The following is a 15,807-nucleotide window of genomic DNA, read 5'->3' as shown; positions in this document are numbered from 1 at the left end:
CAAGGATGAAGTGAAGGGGGCCAGCCCCTCCACACCTGTGGGCATTTCTCATCAGGTGGGACGAGAGACTCAGAAAAGAAATAAGACACAGAGACAAAGTATAGAGAAAGAACGGTGGGCCCAGGAGACCGGCACACTCAGCATACGGAGGACCCACGCTGGTGCCGGGCTCTGAGTTCCCTCAGTATTTATTGATCATTATTTTTACTATCTTAGTGAGGGGAGTGTAGCAGGACAACAGATGGGGAGAAGGTCAGCAGGGAAACATGTGAGCAAAGGAATCTGTATCATGAAAAAGTTCAAGGAAAGGTGCTGTGCCCGGATGTGCACGTAGGCTAGATTTATGTTTCTCTTTACCCAAACATCTCAGTGTAGCAAACAGTAACAGAGCAGTATCGCTGCCAGCAGATCTCGTCTCTAACCATAAGGTGGTTTTCTCCTATGTCAGCATAGAACGAATGGGAATGGTGAGCTTTACACCAAGACATTCCATTCCCAGGGACAAGCAGGAGGCAGAGCCTTCCTCTTCTCTCAACGGCAAAGAGGCCTCCCTCTTTCACTCCTCCTCCTCAGCACAGAACCTTTATGGGTGTCGGGCTGGGGGAATGGTAAGCTCTTTCCTTTTCCATAAGGCCATATCTCAGGCTGTCTCAGTGGGAGGGGAAACCTTGGACAATACCCAGGCTTTCTTAGGCAGAGGTCCCTGAGATCTTCCGCAGTGCATTGTGTCCCTGGGTACTCGAGACTGGAGAATGGCGATGACTTTTACCAAGCATACTGCCTGCAAGCATGTTGTCAACAAGGCACATCCTCCACAGCCCTAAATCCATTAAACTTTGATTCAATACAGCACATGTTTCTGTGAGCACAGGGTTGGGGCTAAAGTTACAGGTTAACAGCATCTCAAAGCAGAAACAATTTTTCTTAGTACAGATCAAAATGGAGTTTCTTACGTCTTCCTTTTCTACATAGACACAGTAACAATCTGATCATCACTTTCTTTTCCCCATAATGAAGAGCTCTCGGAAACAAAAGGCAAAGAGCCGTCAGAAATCGAAGGGCAAGGTTTGCCTCCTGACACATAAATTGCATGACCTCAACATTACAACAAAATCTTGCCGTGTGGCCTACCATAAGGAATTCTGAAAACGACGGGTAATATAATTCTGGCTGCCTTTGGGGTGGTCAGTGCAGTGGTGAGTATACCAGCGGTGGGGGCAACTGAAAATTGTACCTACTGGGCATATGTTCCTTTTCCCCCTTTAATTCGGTCCGTCTCCTGGATGGACTGCTCGGTGGAAGTTTACACTGATAATAGTGCATTCATGCCAGTCCCTAATGATGACACGTTTCCAGCTTACCAGAAGAAGGTATGCACTTTAACTTGTCAGTTGGCTACAAATATCCACCACTGTGCATTGGAATGTTGCCTGGCTGCTTAGTTTATTCTTATCAGATTGGATGTGGACCGTACCATCCTCTAGTAATGATTCTTATCAACTACATAACGTGTTCAGCAGCAATTCTTTTCAACTTATGACTGTTAAACTTAATCCACATGAGGAATGGAGGGTTCCTGTCACTACTAAAAGCAATAAAACAAAAGGACTGTCAGATTGCTCAAAGGAACCTACAAAGGGACCTTTCCTAGTGAATTCAATTGTATGGAATGATTGTAATGCTCCCAAGGCCATAGTGTTCCAAAGTCTAGCTACGTCTCGCTTCCCAAAATGCTGAGATTACAGGCATGCACCACCACGCCGGCCCCTCTCTTCTTATAACAACATCAGTCATTGGATTTAGGGCCCACTCAGAAAATCCAGGATGATGTCATCTCAAGATCCTTAACTAAGTAACACCGGCAAAGACTCCTTCTTCCAAACAAGGTCCCATTAACAGATTCCGGGGGTGAGGGCATGGATTTACCTTTTTGGGGAGAGCCTGCTGTAGTTCAACCCACTATAGCAGGAGGAAAGATGAGAGCTATAGTTCTCAACAGAAGCCATAAGGACTGCAGAGATGAAAGTGTTTACCTCCTAGTCCTCTATAGACAAGAGGCGCAGAGCCCCGGGCTAGAGCTTGCTTTCTTTCTTTCTCTCTCTCTTTCTCTTCCTTCCTTCCTTCCTGCCCGCCCTTTCTTTCTCTTGCCTTCTTTTCTTTCTTTCTTTCTTTCCTTTCCTTTTTTTTTTTTTTTTTTTTTTTTTTGAGACAGAGTCTCACTCTGGCACCAGGCTGGAGTGCAATGGTGTGATCTCGGCTCATTGCAACCTCCTCCTCCCGGGTTCAAGCGATTCTCCTGCCTCAACCTCCCAAGTAGCTGGGACTACAGGCATGCGCCACCATGCCTAGCTAATTTTTGTATTTTTAGTAGAGACAGGGTTTCACCATGTTGGCCAGGATGGTCTCGATCTCTTGACCTCGTGATCCACCTGCCTTGGCCTCCCAAAGTGTTGGGATTACAGGCGTGAGCCGCCGCGCCCGGCCCCTTCTTTCTTTTTATAATTGAGACAGGGTCTCACTCCGTGGCCAAGGCTGGAGTACAGCGGTGCGATCCCAGCTCACTGCAGCCTTGACCTCCTGGGCTCGGGAGGGAGAGCCTCCCATCCCAGCCTCCCAAAAAGCTGGGACCATAGGCGTGTGCCACCATACCTGGCTAATTTTTGTAGAGACAGGGTTTTGCCACATTGCCTAGGCTGGTCTCGAACTCCTGGGGTCAAGCAATCTTCCTGCCTCGGCCTGCCAAATTGCTGCGATTACAGGCATGAGCATGAGCCACTGTGCCATACCTAGATCTGCTTTCATTTATTTATTTATTTATTTATTTATTTATTTATTTATTTAGACAGGGTCTCACTCTACTGCCTGGCGGTTGGAGTGCAGTGGCATGCTCTTAGCTCCCCACATCCTTGACCTCTCAGGCTCAAGTGATCCTCCAGCCTCAGCACCCTCGAGTAGCTGGAGCTACAGGTGCACCACAATGCCCAGATAATTTTTGTATTTTTTTTTTTGTAGAGACGGGGTTTTGCTATGTAGCCCAGGCTACTCTCGAACTCCTGAGCTCAAGAGATCCGTCCGCCTCAGCTTCCCAAAGTGCTGGGATTACAGGCGTGAGCAAAGTCACTCCACCTAGATCGGTTTTCTTACATGGGGTCCCAACACAGAGTTGCAAGAGTAAAATGAGAGGCAGAAGGAAACTAAAGATACTCTCCAGGCCAGGCACATTGCACTTGTAATCCCAGCGCTTTGGGAGGCTAAGGTGGGAGGATCGCTTAAGACCAGAAGTTCCAGACCAGCATGGGCAAAAGAGTGAGACCCGACCTCTACAAAACATTTTAAAACTAGATGGGCATGCTGGCATGCACCGTAGTCCCATCTACTCAGGAGGCTGAGGCGGGAGGATCCCATGAGTCCAGGAGGTCAAGACTACAGTGATCTATGATTGCACTACTGCACTTCAGCCTGAGTGATAGAGTGAGACCCTGTCTCTGAAAAATAAAATCAAATGAAGATATCTTTGGAACTCACACATTCCATCACATTCTATTTCATTTATTTATTTTTGAGACGGAGTCATGCTCTGTCTCCCAGGCTGGAGTGCAATGGCCGATCACAGCTCACTGCAGTCTCTGCCTCCCGAGTTCAAGTGATTCTCCTGCTTCAGCCTCCTGAGTAGCTGGGATTACAGGTGTGCACCATCACGCCCAGATAATTTTTGTATTTTTAGTAGAGACAGGGTTTCACCATTGTTGTCTAGGCTGGCCTCGAACTCCTGACCTCAAGTGATCCACCCTCCTCGGCCTCCAAAAGTGCTGGGATTACAGGCTGAGCCACCGCACCCAGTCCATTCCACCACATTTGATACGTCACAGCAAGTCATGAAACCTACCTGGATTCAAGGGGAGCAGAACTAATCTCTACCCTTTGACAGGGTTGGAGTTGGAGATGCATAATATAATGGCCATGACTTTCAACCTTCTACTCCTACACATCTACAATCTTAAGGTGTCAGTGATCCAGACAGAATTCAGGAGGATGGAGAAAAAAAAAAAAATCCAAGGTCATTTTCAGTAGCTGCTGCTGCTTCTTTTTTTTTTTTTTTTTTCTTTTTTGTTTTTTTTGAGACAGAGTCTCACTCTCTCACCCAGCCTGGAGTGCAGAGGCGTGATCTCGGCTCACTGCAAGCTCCGCCTCTCAGGCTCACGCCATTCTCCTGCCTCAGCCTCCCAAGTAGCTGGGACTACAGGCGCCCACCACCATGCCTGGCTAATTTTTTTTGTATTTTTAGTAGAGACGGGGTTTCACCATGTTAGCTAAGATGGTCTCGATCTCCTGACCTCGTGATCCACCCACCTCAGCTTCCCAAAGTGCTAGGATTACAGGCGTGAGCCACCGCGCCTGTCCCGCCTTTTTTGGTTTGGTTTGGTTTGGTTTGGTTTGGTTTGGTTTGGTTTTTTAGAGACAGAGTCTGGCTCTATCGCCCAGGCTGGAGTGCAATGGCGTGATCTCAGCTCACTGCAACCTCTGCCTCCCAGGTTTAAGCGATTCTCCTGCCTCAGCCTCCTGAGTACCTGGGATTACAGGCGTGCGCTACCACACCAGGCTAATTTTTGTATTTTTTAGCGGAGATGGGGTTTCACTATACGTTGGCCAGGCAGGTCTTGAACTCCTGACTTCAGATGATCCTCCTGCCTCGGCCTCCCAAAGTGCTGGAATTACAGGCTTGAGCCACTGTGCCCAGCCCATTTCATTAGCCTCTAACTGGAATTCATCAGGTCCTCTCACTGTGATGCAGACACTGGCTAGCCCCGGAACTTTGTCACCTGTGGAAATCAAAGATAACTTCATATCACATCCTGATTATAGGAGACACCCTAAAATATCACAGATGCTCACCCTAACTTAGACCTTGAAGTAATTAGTGGAGTCCATGTGAATCAATGTGACTTAATATATTTATGAAAAGGTGTGGCCAGTCGCATGCTCATGCCTGTTATCCCAGCACTTTGGGAGGCCGAGGCTGGAGGATTGCTTGAGCCCAGAATTTGGAGGCCAGCCTGGGCAATATGGCAAAACCCCATCTCTACTAAAAATACAAAAACTTAGCCAGACGTGGTGGCACGCAACTCTAGTGCCACTAACAGGAACGCTGAAATAGAAGGATCACTCGAGCCTTGGAGATCAAGGCTGCAGTGAGCCATAACCACACCACTGCACTCCAGCCTGGGTGCCTTGACAGTGTGAGACCCAGTCTCAAAAAATATACATACAAAAAAGTCAGATATTTAAATTTTTATTTTTATTTATTTATTTTGGAGACAGAGTTTCGCTCTATCTCCCAGATTGGAGTGCAGTGGAACGATCTCGTCTCACTGCAGCCTCTGCCTCCTGGGTTCAAGCGGTTCTCCTCCCTTAGGCTTCCAAGTAGCTGGGATTACAGGCATGCATCACCATGCCCGGCTAATTTTTGCTTTTTTTTTTTTTTTTTTTAATTTGAGATGTAGTCTTGCTCTGTTGCCCAGGTTGGATGGAGCGCAGTGGTACGACCTCGGCTCACTGCAACCTCCGCCTCCCAGGCTTAAGCAATTCTCCTGCCTCAGCCTCCCGAGTAGCTGGGATTACAGGTGCCCGCCACCACGCCTGGCTAATTTTTGTATTTTTAATAGAGATGGGGTTTCACCATGTTGGCCATGATGGTCTCAAACTCCTGACCTCAGGTGATCCGCCCGCCTCAGCCTCCCAAAGCACTGGGATTACAGGCGTGAGCCACCGTGCCAGGCCTAATTTTTGCATTTTTAGTAGAGATGGGGTTTTGCCATTGTTGGCCAGACTGGTCTCAAACCCCTGACCTCAGGTGACCCACCTGCCTTGACCTCCCAAAGTTTTGGGATTATAGGCGTGAGCTGCCGTGCCCGGCCTATTTTGTATTTTTAGACACTAGGCTCTGTCACCCAGGATGGAGTGCAGTGGTGCAGTCATTGCAGCCTCAACCTCCCAGGCTCAAGTGATCTCAACTAAGTAGCTGGGACTACAGGCTCATGACAACACCATGCCCAGCTAAGTTTTTAATTTTTTGTAGAGATGGGGTCTCACACTGTTGCCCAGGCTGGTCTCAAACTCCTGGTCTCAGGTGATCCTCCTGCCTCAGCCTCCCAAAGTGCTGAGATTGCAGGCGTGAGTCACTGTCTGCTACATGTGGGTTTTTTTTGTTTTTCTTTCTTTTTTTTTTTTTTTTTTTTTTGAGATGGAGTCTCACTCTGTCACCTAGGCTGGAGTGCAATCAGCTCACTCTAACGTCCGCCTCCTAACTTCAAGCGATTCTCCTGCCTCAGCCTCTCGAGTAGCTGGGATTACAGGTGCCCACCACCACGTCTGGCTAAATTTTGTAATTTTAGTAGAGACAGGGTTTCACCATGTTGGCCTGGCTGGTCTTGAACTCCTGACTTCAGATGATCCTCCCACCTCTGCCTCTCAAAGTGCTGGGATCACAGGCATGAGCCACCGCACCCGTCTGTTCCGTGTTTTCTTAATGCGTTCGTTTGCAGCTCTCTCCTGAGAAGGGCCACACAGAGAGCCCTGCCCCCTGCCCTTAGAGGCCCCTCAGGTCAAGGTTTAGGCAGATTAGTGAAGTCCTAAGCTGGCTTCCTGAAGATTTCTATTTCTGGGAGAGGAGCCAGTCTGCAGAGAGGGGACCACACGCCGCGCTGTTCCCAGCACCCAGCCCAGGTTACCATGGCCTCCCTGTTTTCTGGCCGCATCCTGATCTGCAACAACAATGACCAGGACGAGCTGGACACGGAGGCCGAGGTCAGCCGCAGGTTGGAGAACCGGCTGGTGCTGCTGTTCTTTGGCGCCGGGGCTTGTCCTCAGTGCCAGGCCTTCGTGCCCATCCTCAAGGACTTCTTCGTGCGGCTCACAGATGAGTTCTATGTGCTGCGGGCAGCGCAGCTGGCCCTGGTGTACGTGTCCCAGGACTCCACGGAGGAGCAGCAAGACCTGTTCCTCAAGGACATGCCAAAGAAGTGGCTTTTCCTGCCCTTTGAGGATGAACTGAGGAGGTGAGGAGGGGCAGGGAGGGCTTCCTGGAGGAGGGGGCATGTTTGCTGAAAGTGAAGCATCCATTCTAACTAGAGTGAATGAGCAGCCCCTGTGTGCCAGTCCATATACTGGGAACTAGGGGTACAGAGAGGGGTGCCCAATTCCACATGCCAACTTCCATGCCACCCCAGGGAGCTTAGAGCCCAGTGAGAGGAACAGATGCAAAAGAGACACTCAACTATGTAATAGCAAGGCCAAGCGTGGTGGCTTACCCCTGTAATCCCAGGACTTTGGCAGGCCGAGGCGGGCAGATTACCTGAGATCGGGAGTTCGAGACCAGCCTGATCAACATGGTGAAACCCTGTCTTTACTGAAAATACAAAAATTAGCCAGGCATGGTCGTGGGCACCTGTAATCCCAGCTGCTTGGGAGGCTGAGAAAGGAGAATCGTTTGAACTGGGAGGCAGATGCTGCAGGGAGCCGAGATCACGCCACTGCCCTCCAGCCTGGGCGACAGAGGGAGACTCTGTCTAAAAAAAACAAAAAACAAATACATAACAGCGAACTGCAGTAGTGCTCAGAGGACAAAGCTAGGCCACAAAGTGGAAATACAGTGAGGGAAACCTTGGTGAGGTTCCGGGGTCAGAGGATGCTTCCCTGAGGAAGTGACTTTAAAGAGAGACCCCTAGCTGGGCGTGGTGGCTCGTGCCTATAGTCCCAGCCACTTGGGAGGCTGTGGTAAGAAGATAACTGGAGCCTGGAGTTTGAGGCTGCAGTGAGCTTTGATCGCACCACTGCACTCCAGCCAGGGCAATACAGCTAGACCCTGTCTCTTAAAAAAGTAAGGCCAGGCACGGTGGCTCACGCCTGTAAACCTAACACTTTGGGACGCCGAGGTGAGCAGATCACCTGAGGTCAGGAGTTCGAGACCAGCCTGACCAATACGGCAAAACCCCGTCTCTACTAAAAATACAAAAATTAGCCAGGCCTGGTGGCACACACCTGTGGTCCCAGCTACTCAGGAGGCTGAGGCAGGAGAATCGCTTGAATCCAGGAGGCGGAAGTTGCAGTGATCCGAGATGGTGCCACTGCACTCCGGCCTGGGCAACAGAGTGAGACCGTATCTCAAAACTAAAAATAAAAAATGAAAAATGTAATAAATAAATAAAATACAGGGAGACTCCAAGGAGAAGAAAGATAGAAGGATGGAGAGTGAGGAAATGGAGGGGTTCCAGGCAGAGGGCACAGCAGAAAGGCTTGGAGGCTGTCAGAGAAAGAATGACCAGTTCAGGGAGACTGTAATTCCGGAGAGGATTGAATTTACGATGTTATTGTTACCGCCTACGCATTTGTCATAATCTTCTTAAGGTGTGACAGGTCTGTGGTGCAGAGCCACCTTAACGCGTATAGACATGATCCTCAGGGTAGCAGGGAGCCATAGTGGACATTAGAACTGAGGGAGAGGTAGTTGGATTCAAGCTTTGTAAGGAGATGTCCAGCCAGGCATGGTGGCTGACACCTGCAATCCCAGCACTTTTGGAGGCTGAGGCAGGAGGATTGCTTGAGGCTGGGAGTTGAAGACCAGCCTGGGCAACACGGCAAGACACCACCACCCCCATCTCTAAAATTATAAAAAGAAAAATTATGAAAGGTGGCCTGGCGCAGTGGCTTATGCCTGTAATCCCAGCACTTTGGGAGACCGAGGTGGGTGGAACACCTGAGGTCAGGAGTACAAGACCAACCTGGCCAACATGGCAAAACCCCATCTCTACTAAAGACACAAAAATTAGCCGGACGCGGTGGTGGGTATCTGAAGTACCAGCTATGTAGGAGGCTGAAGCACGAGAATCGCTTGAACCCGGGAGGCAGAGGGTGCAGTGAGCCAAGATCGTGCCACTGCACTCCAGCCTGAGCAATAGAGCGAGACTGTCTCAAAAAACAGAAAAAATTTAAAAAGATCCTCTTAAAAAAAATTACAAAAGGAGCTGCCCAGTAAACAGTATTATAGTTTGACTTTTTATTATGAAGAAATGTTCACACATAGCAAAAAGTTGAAAGAAGTGTACAATGAAACCCACCACAATTATTAACATTTTGCCATATTCACTTTGTCCACACACATGTGTATAGTTTGTGCTAAACGATTTGAAAGTGACTTGCAGACTTCATGACATTTTCCCAATGTCATGCCTTTTGTTACTCAACAAGTTGGAAGTTTCTGGTCATCAGAGTTTGGACATCATCAGAGTTTGGACACTGAATCCTGCCCACTGCCCTCGGCAGCTAAGGAGATTCCTCCACGACGCTAGCAACATTTCCTTCCCTGAGGCAGAGACACCAGCTGCAGACAAATGCTCATCTTGCCTGAGACAGGGTCCTCTCAACAAAACATTCACCCAGACTAGTATGTTATCTGGGCATTTCCCATTCCACAGCCCCCATAGATGGGACGTCCAGTTAAATGAAATTTCAGGCTGGGTGCGGTGGCTCATGCCTATAATCCCAGTGCTTCGGGAGGCAGAGGTGGAAGGATCACTTGAGGCCAGGAGTTCAAAACTAGCCTAAGCAACATAGCAAGACCATATCTTTACAAAAACTTTTTAAAAAAATTAGTCAGGTGTGGTGGTTCAAGCCTGTAGTCCCAGCTACTCAGGAGGCTGAGGCTACAGGATCACCTGAGCCCAGGAGTTTGAAGTTAGCACAATCTATGATCCCACCATTGCACTCTAGCCTGGGTGACAGATGGAGGCGCTCTCTCTAAAAAAAAAAAAAAAAAAAAAAAAAAAAAAGAGATAAACAATAAATAATCTTTCTTTTAGTATAAGTATGTCCCATACATTTGGATATACTTATACTAAAAGATTATTCATTATTTATTCGAAATTCAAATTTAAATACTGCGTGTATGTATATGTATAATAGAGAGAGATGGGGTCTCGTTATGTTCCCCAAGCTGGTCTCAAACCCTTGGGCTCAAGCAGTCCTCCCACCTCGGCCTCCCAAAGTGCTGGGATTACAGGGGTGAGTCACTGTACCTAGTCTCAACTTTTTATTTTTATTTTTTTAAGAGAGGGAGTGTCCTATATTTTTAATTGCTAAACCTGGCAATCTACTCAGGGGATTTTGTAAGTATCATGGGTTCTCTTTGTGGCAGTCTGGAAAAGGGCCACGGAAGGATGCAGCAGGCTGAAATTAAGAACCGTTAGCTATGGCCGGGCGCAGTGGCTTATGCCGGTAATCCCAGCATTTTGGGAGACCAAGGCAGGCGGATCACTGGAGGTGAGGAGTTCGAGACCAGTTTGGACAACATGGTGAAACCTCATCTCTACTAAAAACACAAAAATTGGCCGGGCGCGGTGGCTCATGCCTGTAATGCCAGCACTTCGGGAGGCCGAGGTAGGTGGATCACGAGGTCAGGAGATCGAGACCATCCTGGATAACACAGTGAAACCCCATCTCTACTAAAAATACAAAAAAATCAGCCGGGCGTAGTGGCAGGCGCCTGTAGTCCCAGCTCTTTGGGAGGCTGAGGCAGGAGAATGGCGTGAACTCGGGAGGCGGAGCTTGCAGTGAGCCGAGATCGCGCCACCGCACTCCAGCCTGGGAGACTGAGCAAGACTCCGTCTCAAAAAAAAAAAAGAAAAAAAACCACACACACACACAAATTAACTGATTGTGGTGGCACACTCCTGTAGTCCCAGCTACTCAGGAGGCTGAAGCAGGAGAATCGCTTGAACGCAGGAGGCAGAGGTTACAGTGAGCCAAGATCATGCCACTGCATTCCAGCCTCAGCAACACAGCAAGACTCTGTCTTTTTTATTTTTTATTTTTTATTTTTTGAGACGGAGTCTCGCTCTGCTGCCCAGGCTGGAGTGCAGTGGCGGGATCTCAGCTCACTGCAAGCTCCGCCTCCCGGGTTCACGCCATTCTCCTGCCTCAGCCTCCGGAGTAGCTGGGACTACAGGCGCCGCCACCACACCCAGCTAGTTAAGACTCTGTCTTAAACAAACAAACAAAAAAAGCCGGGCGTGGTGGCTCATGCCTGTAATCCCAGGGAGGCCGCTTTGTGTTGGCACTCACCTGTATTCCCAGCTACTTGGGAGCCTGAGGCAGGAGAGTTGCTTCAACCCAGGAGGCAGAGGTTGCAGTGAGATCGCGCCATTGCACTCCAGCCTGGGCAACAAGACCGAAACTCCATCTCAAAAAATAAAAATTAAAAAATAGGCTGCGCGTGGTGGCTCATGCCTGTAATTTCAGCACTTTAGGAGGCCAAGCCAGGTGGATCACCTGAGGTCAAGAGTTCAAGACCAGGTTGGCCAACATGGTGAAACCCCATCTCTACTAAAAATACAAAAATTAGCCTGGTGTGGTAGCAGACGCCTGTAATCCCAGATACTTGGGATGCTGAGGCAGAAGAATCACTTGGACCGGGGAGGCAGAGATTGCAGTGAGCCGAGATTACGCCATTGCACTCCAGCCTGGGCGGCAGAGAGAGACTCTGTCTCAAAAAAATAAATAAATAGGCTGGGCGCGGTGGCTCAAGCCTGTAATCCCAGCACTTTGGGAGGCAGAGACGGGCGGATCACGAGGTCAGGAGATCAAGACCATCCTGGCTAACATGGTGAAACTCTGTCTCTACTAAAAAATATAAAAAACTAGCTGGGCTTGGTGGCGGGCGCCTGTAGCCCCAGCTACTCGGGAGGCTGAGGCAGGTGAATGGCGTAAACCCGGGCGGTGGAGCTTGCAGTGACCTGAGATCCGGCCACTGCACTCCAGCCCGGGCGACAGAGCGAGACTCCGTCTCAAAAAATAAATAAATAAATAAATAAATAAATAAAATTTTGAAAAAATGAAAAATACATATAATTAATTATAAAATAAAAATAAAGGACTGTGGGTTGAGCCTGGTGCCTGTAGTCCCAGCTACTTGGGAGGCTGAGACGGGAGGATCTCTTGAGCCCAGGAGTTCAAGGCCAGAAAAAAAAAACAAAAACACAGAACTCTGGGCGTTGGGCCCAGTTTGGCAGCTGCCTCTACTCCAGGATGAGAGGGTGGAGGGTGCAGGATTTGGGCCTAGATGAGGGGTTTGGTCCAGGGTCTCCTAGGGGTGTGGAGAGCTTCCCATTGACTTCCCTTAAGACTTAGAACAAAGCTGAGGCTGGGCACAGTGGCTCATGCCTGTAATCCCAGCACTTTGGAAGGCTGAGGCAGGAGGATTGCATGAGCTCAGGAGTTTGGGACCAGCTCAGGCAACATAGTGAGACCCTGTCTCTACAAAACAATTTAAAAATTAGCCAGGCATGGTGTTACGAGCCTGTAGTCCAGCTGCTTGGAAGGCTGAGGCCAGAGGATTGCTTCAGCCTGGGAGGTTGAGGCTGCAGTGAGCTGTGATTGTACCAGTGCTCTCCAGCCTGGGTGACAGAACAAGACGCTGTCTCAAAGAAAAAGAAAAAAAGAACAAAACTGATACTCCTTACTATGACCCTACATGGCCTGTGTGATCAGGTTTGTACCCCAATGACCATCCCACCCTCAGGGCCTTTGCATGTACTGTGCCTACTGCCTGGGTCACCTTTCCCCCAGTTCTCCAGCCCCCTTCATCCCACAGATCTCAGCTCAGAGATTGCAGCTCGTCTCTCCTTGGAGAGATGCCCTCTAACCAGCAACCCCTTACCCTGCTTCATATCTCTCTATGATGTTTTTTGTTTTTGTTTTTGTTTTTGACAGTCTCGCTCTGCTGCCCAGGCTGGAGTGCAGTAGCACAATCTCAGCTCGCTGCAACCTTGGCCTCCCAGGTTCAAGCAATTTTTCTGCCTCAGCCTCCTGAGTAGCTGGGATTACAGGCACTCGCCATCACACCCAGCCGATTTTTTTTTTTTTTTTTTTTTGGAGACGGAGTCTCGCTCTGTCCCCCAGGCTGGAGTGCAGTGGCCGGATCTCAGCTCACTGCAAGCTCCACCTCCCAGGTTCACGCCATTCTCCTGCCTCAGCCTCCGGGAGTAGCTGGGACTACAGGCGCCCGCCACCGCGCCCGGCTAGTTTTTTGCATTTTTTAGTAGAGACAGGGTTTCACCGTGTTAGCCAGGATGGTCTCGATCTCCTGACCTCGTGATCCGCCCATCTCGGCCTCCCAAAGTGCTGGGATTACAGGCGTGAGCCACCGCGCCCGGCCGTGATTTTTTTGTATTTCTAGCAGAGATGAAGTTTTACCATGTTGGCCAGGCTGGTCTCTAACTCATGACCTCTGGTGACCCACCCATCTCAGCCTCCCAAAGTGCTGAGATTACAGGCATGAGCCACCACGCCGGCCAAGCAGGAGAAATTTTTAAAACCATACATGATGTTGGATGCTGAAAGGCACTTGGGAGAAAAACACTGCCTTGGGATGTTATTTATTCTATTTTTGAGACAGGATCTGGCTCTGTCACCCAGGCTGGAGTGCAGTGATGCAATCATAGCTCACTGCAGCCTCAAAATCCTAGGCTCAAGCGATCCTTCTGTAGCAGAATGAGCCACAGACAAAACTCCTCAGACACCGGATTAAAGAAGGAAGAGGTTTTTCATTCCGCCGGCAGACTCGTGTCTTAAGAGCCAAGCTCCCTGAAGAAGAAATACGTGGCCTTTTTAAAGGCTTACAACTTTAAGGGATCCATGTAAAAGGGTCATGATAAATCAAGCAAGTGTGGAAAACATGACGGGGGGCTACATGCATCAGCTAACAAAAAGTTTTACAGTGCTTTCTCATACAATGCCTGGAATTTACAGGTAACACTAGTAGTTTTGGTCGGGGTTAATATTATTATTATTATTATTTTAACCACCAGGGCCAGGTGGTGGTGCCAAGGTCGTCTAGCTATTTATCTTACTTCTGTTTCTTTCCAACTTTTTGCTTTCTCCCCCTTCTCCTGTCTTATAAACTAAGGAACAGGGGAGACGGGGAAAAGCTGGGAAGGACAACAGGAGAAGTGGTGGTCTCAGTCTATTACTTCTACCTAGTCCTCCTGAGTACCTGGGACTACAGGAGCGCACTACCACGCCCTGCTTTATGTATTTATTTATTTACTTATTTATTTATTTATTGGTAGAGACAGGGTCTTACTATGTTGTCCTTGTGTCTTGCAATGTGAGGTCTCCACACTACAGGGTCTTAGCCTGCAAATGTCTGAGGAGAGCGCTCCAAGCGCATGGCACAGCCAGCGCAAATGCCCCGAGGTTGGAGCGTGCCTGGGGTGCTGGAAACATAGCGCGAGGACCAAAGTGTCTGGCCCTGTTCCGATCCTGGTGTGCACCTACCCAGTGCCTGGCAAGAGACAGCGCACACAGAAGGCGCTGCCTAAGTACTGGGAGGAGGGATGCGGGGCTCTCTGGGTCAGCATCAGGGATGTGTATCCGTCCAGACTGACCTGCCCGCTCCGCAGGGACCTCGGGCGCCAGTTCTCCGTGGAGCGCCTGCCGGCGGTTGTGGTGCTCAAGCCGGACGGGGACGTGCTCACTCGCGACGGCGCCGACGAGATCCAGCGCCTGGGCACCGCCTGCTTTGCCAACTGGCAGGAGGCAGCCGAGGTGCTGGACCGCAACTTCCAGCTGCCAGAGGACCTGGAGGACCAGGAGCCACGGAGCCTTACCGAGTGCCTGCGCCGCCGCAAGTACCGCGTGGAAAAGGCGGCGCGAGGCGGTCGCGACCCCGGGGGAGGGGGTGGGGAGGAGGGCGGGGCCGGGGGGCTGTTCTGACCCCCTAGGGTGGAGGAGAGGCGTGGGGTTTGGTGATGAACCTCCACCCCGCACGCCTGTAATCCCAGCACTTGGGGAGGCCGAGGCAGGAAGATCGCTTGAGCCCAGGAGTTCGAGATCAGCCTGGGCAACAGAGTGAGACCCTGACTTTACGAAAATTAAAAATTAACCCGGTGTGGTGGCGCGCACCTGTGGCTTAGCTAGCCCGGAGGCTGAGGTGGGAGGATGGATTGAGTCCGGGAGGTCAAGGCTGCAGTGAACCGTGATCGCTCCACTTGCACACGGCACTCCAACCTGAGCGACAAAGGGAGACCCTGTTCCCAAAGAAACAAAAGGAAACCCTCCTCCCCCGCCCCCCCCCGTAAGAGAGCGGGATGGGGGTGAGGGTGGGAGTGGGGGTGGGTGGGGCCACGGCGGAGAGCAGGGCCACGGGCGGCTGTTATGACCCGCCTAGGGTGGAGGAGTTGGAGTTTGGTTATGAACCCCTCCACTCCGGAGGTGGAGAGCTGGGAGGGAGTCGGGGTGGAGATGTGGGGTGGGAGGGCCAGGGCGGAGGGCGGGACCGTGCAGGGCTCTTCTGACCCCATAGTTGGGGAGGACTGGTGGAGGAGTGGCGGGTCTATGAAAAGCCCGCCCCCCGACTGCGGGGTGAGAGGGCTGGATGGAAGTCGGGAGGCTGTTCTGAGTCCTCCTCTGCCCCAGGTGGGCAGGCCGCGGGTGGAGAATCTGTAATGAGCCTGTTGGGAGCCGAGGAGAGGGGAGGGGGAGGGGATTGTCCGAAATCTCCGCAGGAGTAGGGCGGGACGGAGCTCAGTGTGGGAGCACGGAGTAGGGGACTGTCTGGGTTCCAAGCACTCCTCCGGGGGCAGGCGGGCCTGGGGGGCTGTTCTGAGCTCCCTGATGAAGAGGGGTGGAGGCGAAGTGGGGAGGGGGAGGGGTGATGTCTGTTCTGAGCCCATCCCCAGGAGGAGGAGTCAGAGCAGAGGGACTGTGATAAGATGCACAGGGAGACGCAGGACAGGACCTGGGGAGTCTGTTCTG

At 50.6% G+C, this 15,807-nt stretch overlaps 1 protein-coding gene across 1 annotated transcript; it reads left to right on the top strand.

The window, feature by feature from the left end:
• The first annotated feature begins 6,672 nt into the window (after positions 1-6,672).
• LOC105489855 (nucleoredoxin like 1) lies at positions 6,673-15,109 on the top strand. Its single transcript, XM_011755082.3, has 2 exons — positions 6,673-7,055; positions 14,454-15,109. Exons 1-2 carry the CDS (start codon positions 6,730-6,732, stop codon positions 14,764-14,766), a joined length of 639 nt encoding a protein of 212 aa, XP_011753384.1. The 5' UTR covers positions 6,673-6,729; the 3' UTR covers positions 14,767-15,109.
• The last annotated feature ends 698 nt before the right edge of the window (positions 15,110-15,807 follow it).

The sequence above is a fragment of the Macaca nemestrina genome, chromosome 20, assembly GCF_043159975.1.
Source record: "Macaca nemestrina isolate mMacNem1 chromosome 20, mMacNem.hap1, whole genome shotgun sequence".
Classification (NCBI taxonomy): domain Eukaryota; kingdom Metazoa; phylum Chordata; class Mammalia; order Primates; family Cercopithecidae; genus Macaca; species Macaca nemestrina.
This window is presented reverse-complemented; position numbering and strand designations above follow the sequence as displayed.

Coding starts and splice junctions, on each gene's coding strand:
- LOC105489855 (XM_011755082.3), top strand. CDS start 6,730: ATGGCCTCCCTGTTTTCTGGCCGCATCCTGATCTGCAACAACAATGAC. Junction 7,056..14,453: donor TTTGAGGATGAACTGAGGAG/GTGAGGAGGGGC, acceptor CCCGCTCCGCAG/GGACCTCGGGCGCCAGTTCT.